Source organism: Lycium ferocissimum, chromosome 5 (assembly GCF_029784015.1).
Source record: "Lycium ferocissimum isolate CSIRO_LF1 chromosome 5, AGI_CSIRO_Lferr_CH_V1, whole genome shotgun sequence".
NCBI lineage: Eukaryota > Viridiplantae > Streptophyta > Magnoliopsida > Solanales > Solanaceae > Lycium > Lycium ferocissimum.
In genome coordinates this window covers 19,373,230-19,377,671 of record NC_081346.1, presented here as the reverse complement: position 1 = coordinate 19,377,671, position 4,442 = coordinate 19,373,230, and the positions used below count along the sequence as shown (strand labels likewise).

General features: G+C 31.7%; 1 protein-coding gene across 1 annotated transcript; it reads right to left on the bottom strand.

Annotated features, from left to right (window-relative positions):
• Nucleotides 1–2,423: 2,423 nt before the first annotated feature.
• On the bottom strand, nt 2,424–3,464 carry LOC132057628 (uncharacterized). The gene has a single exon (XM_059450255.1). It carries the CDS (start codon nt 3,462–3,464, stop codon nt 2,424–2,426), a length of 1,041 nt encoding a protein of 346 aa, XP_059306238.1.
• Between the last annotated feature and the right edge of the window lie 978 nt (nt 3,465–4,442).

Sequence of the window (4,442 nt, the reverse complement as noted above, 5' to 3'; positions counted from 1 at the left end):
ATTGCTATATATGCCCAAGTTAAAGGAATATCCTGCAGACTCAAGTTTGAAAATTGTCAGATAAATATATTTATATGCCAACTGAATAAAACATCAACAAGAGGACACTACAAAAAAAAGACATTTGCCAACACAATTTTTTATATCATAGTATTGACTATTGTTGCAAAAAGTACTTTTGGCAATAACATTTTTTGTTGTTGCATAAATTTTGCTCCATACTCCAATGTTATTCAACAACTTTTTTGTTATAACTAAAAGTCTTCTTTTTTACAACGATACTCAACATATGACAACAACAAAAAAAAAAGTTCATTTTTAAAAGTTTCATCATATATGTCAAGTTAAACTAAGTTGTTGCCAAATATTGAATTTTGCCAACAATATTATTTTTGTTGCCATTTATGTACTATCTTGTAGTGGGAATTTAAGAAAAACGTGAAGTGAAGTAACCATTTTATAAAATCAAGTTGAGTAAAGTAAAGAAGAGTTATTTTCTCACTTGTCTTCCGAGAAAACATAAGAAATTGAGAGTGCTCCTCCTTCTGAATTTCTCTAAAGAACATGAAAAAAAAATAAAAAAATAGGCACTCTACAATAGACATGCACTTCCATTCATGATTCACTAGATGCATTATACATCTGGTGTATTTATTTATTCTTATTTTCATTTATTGTTCTTCCTCTTTCTTTTACTTCAATTTAGTTTGCGTGAACAAGTTACATAATTGGCTTGACTTATATTTCATCTAGAAACGGGGACATGAAAAAAAGAGAGGCCATCTATAACTGTTATGAATTATTTTAGAAGTTGATATTTGGATGTATTATTAAATATAAATTATAACACCGACACATTAAGTGATAAATACATCTTGCACTTGCAAGTTGTATCTTAGTTGTAGAAAGTTGTATATTAGTTGTATATCTTAGTTCTACCAAGTTGTAGAACAACTTGTACAAGTTGTATATTGTAGGTTGAGGGGCAAACTTCTTCTATAAATAAGGAGCTATGCCTTCTCATTTGCAACATCAAGAAAAGATGATAATATAATCTCTCCCTGCTCTCTACAAAGTTATTGGTTTGCTTCTCTTATTCATTTCCAATTATATCTAGTTTCATAACAATAACAAATTACATTAATTATTGACTTGTGCATGGAAAGGGAACCTCCCAGCAATTTGCCAGGAGACTTTTCACTCCAAGCTCTTTGTTTTAACTTTTTAAACACATTTATGTAGTTGGAAAAAACCAAATAATTAAAGTCGAATTGGTTACCAAATGAGTTCTACTTGATGTGATGGACTTGGGACATTTCAACACACGAGTCGCTCCATTGGTAACTCTGAGCTAATTCGACAATTCATCAACAAGTTAAACAGAACACTTAAACTCAAATTATTTCGGCTAAAGTTTGCAATTAGAAAGTTACGCATGTAATTTGAAGTCCACAATGCAACTGAAATCAATATTTTATATCAATTTCTTATTTAGCAGTTTTGTTGGTTTAATTATTAGCAATAATGATGATGATCGCGGACATAGTGGATTAATGATTATAATATTAAAATAGTTTTTTAAGTTCTAAGCCCTGAAAAAAATATTTACTCAATTAAATCATGTAAAAGATGGCTCTTTTGGTTAGGATAGATTAGTACAAATATGTACTTTTTGCACATCAATGATCAAAATGGAGGCTGTTTAATTTTTTTTTTTTTTTTTTTAAAAAAAAAAAAAAAAGAATCATGTAAAAGATAATTGCAGATGATTTTATTTAACGAACATTTATCGGTAATCTACAATAATGGTAAGTAACATGCCATTACACGAGTCCTAGTATAAAAAATCATTTTAGAGCGCATATATATAATTTAAATAGTTTAATGCGAAAGGAGCAAGTGTATCTTGTTGTATCATTTACTTGATGGTTTTCGATTTAGGACTTACATATACACAGTCCACAGACACGAAAGTGGCTAGAGGAATCTCACCAAATACTACACGTGATATACGTTGGACAAACAAACAAGGTAAAACAAATTTGATACCCGCACACAAAGTGCTAACTGTTGTACGTAGTAGTACATAGCTAGTTTCTAGTGTAGTTAAAAATGAAAAAATCTCTTCGCTTGCTAGCTCTAATTTGCTTTGTACAACATTTAGTCAAATTAATATAAGACAACAAAGTAGCTAGAGTAGTCTCATGAATATACTACAAGTGATATACTTTACAGAAACAACCAAGGTAAAACTAATCTGACCTAAAAATGGTGCAAACACCAGCAAAAAGATGCAAACTGTAGTACTAGTACATTACTAGCTAGTAGTTGAAGTTGAAAAAAAACAAAACAAAAAACACTTCACTCGATGGCTTTCGTTTGCCCTGTACAATATTTACTAAACTACTAGTAATTCTAGCTAGTTAACGTGCCCGATTTAGCATATTATTCTTGAAGGCACGCTGATCAGATTCTTGCCTCTGCAGCAACTTCTCACGGTTGTTCTTCTTAATAAAATCATCAAATTTCTTGTTGGATTCCTCTGCACTAACAGAAAAATCCCCTCTTAAACCCCCTATTCGAAACACCGATAAAGCATCGTTAAACGTCACTGATTTTCTCAAGTCCTTCCATGCTGCAGCTACTGATGGCAACAAGTCCTTTGAGTCAATGCTCTGTGCTGTTTTCACTGGCTCCATAGGACATGTATCACTTTTCTTGAGTACTTGTTTCTTCTTTTTCTTATTGTTTCCTCCTCCGGTTATCGCCTTCCACGTGGCATCCAACGAGTCATCATCCTCTAATTCTTCAATATTTTCTTCATTCATCATCATTTCTTGGTAATTGTTTCTTGTTGTAATTGTCTCGGGTGGATTTTGTGAACGTGGATCGACGATTTCACGGGCTTCAGTCAAAGGAGTTATGTTTGGAAAGGACGATTTTGTTATACAATCCATTTCAATGTCTTTCACACTACAGGGGATCTCATCTTCAATACTATCTTCTAAGACAGGATCTGAATTATAACGGCTAAAAAACGACATAACGGTGTCCATTGCAATAACAGAATTGGTTCTTTTCGGCATATCGTCCTCTTTTTCAACATGTGCTTGTGGCTGAATCTGAATATCATCATGATCAACATGCTTTTCATCTAGAAAAACATTGAGGAAGTCCATAGTGGGGTGGTGAAATTTGGAGAAAGTCAAAATAAGGATGACAACAGAGTTGATGAAGAGGCAGATGTAAAGTGGAGATGACAAGAAGCACTTCGAAGAATTCAAGATTTCACTTAATTTAACGAGGACCATGTTAAATAAGTAATGAGGACTAATAGCTTTTTTTAGCATGATAAAAGTAGAAATAAGTCCTGTGGATAAGAGAAGAAGCTCCATGGTTAATATTGCAGTTTTGACCAATTTACCTCTCTTCTCTGATAATCTATCCGCTATCAACGTTGCCATGGACAGAAAAGAGTAATTTTCTTTTGGCTAATATATGAAGAGTGATTTGTCTTAAAGAATTGCAAAGTGCAAAGAAGAATTAATAGATTTTCTGAAAAGACTTGGTTTTTTCGTTTTGGTGGAGAGCTGAATCTTTACAGGCTAGCCACTAGTGATAGACACATATATATTGGGTACAACACAACATCATAGACCCACAGAGCAATCAAGTAAGGCTAATGGAAGCCTTTTTATAAGTAGACAATGGTGGCAATAATGAATGTACCACTGATTTGCTTTAAACTTAATCTCGATCATTCATGGGAATACCTTTTTTTTTTTTTTTAACTTAAAAAAAAAACTATTATGCTACCAATATAAGTATATAATAATAAGAAGTTACTTACCATGTATGTCTTTTTTTCTCCCTGAAAAATTAATAGTACTCATAAATTTCCGACTTGTTATAAAAACTTATAGTAGATACTTTTCTTTTTAAATAATATGATAACTTAAAAAAAATTAAACTATCAATGTATATTAGTTAAACTTTTTCTTTTTTATTCGTGTGAGATGAGTCAGTGAGTTGAGGGCGAGACAAGCTGATTAGTCTTCCAAGGTATTACCATTAGACCTTTTAATAACCACTTTGATATATAGTCGAGTCCTGAATTAAAATGACCCAAAAAAAAAAAAAACGAAGTGAACCAAAATACCTCAATAAAAAAAAGTGGTATCAAAGTACCTTTAATGTAGTAAATTCTTTGCGTTAAAGGACTTAACTGTAACGGCACGGTTAAGTCCAATGGCGCATTAATTTACTACGTTAATGACGTCATTAATTTTTTTTAAAAAATAAAATTGTTTGAATAACACGTAAATTAATGTGTTATGCAAGTCCCATGAATTTTCCATCCAGTAGACTTAAGTAGTTATAAAAATAAGATAAAATTATTAAATAAGGAGTATATAGTAGTTGTAAATTGGTGAAACTTTAAA

Bases quoted from the DNA above. Each gene is read 5' to 3' on its own strand.
- LOC132057628 (XM_059450255.1), bottom strand. From the start codon at position 3,464: ATGGCAACGTTGATAGCGGATAGATTATCAGAGAAGAGAGGTAAATTG.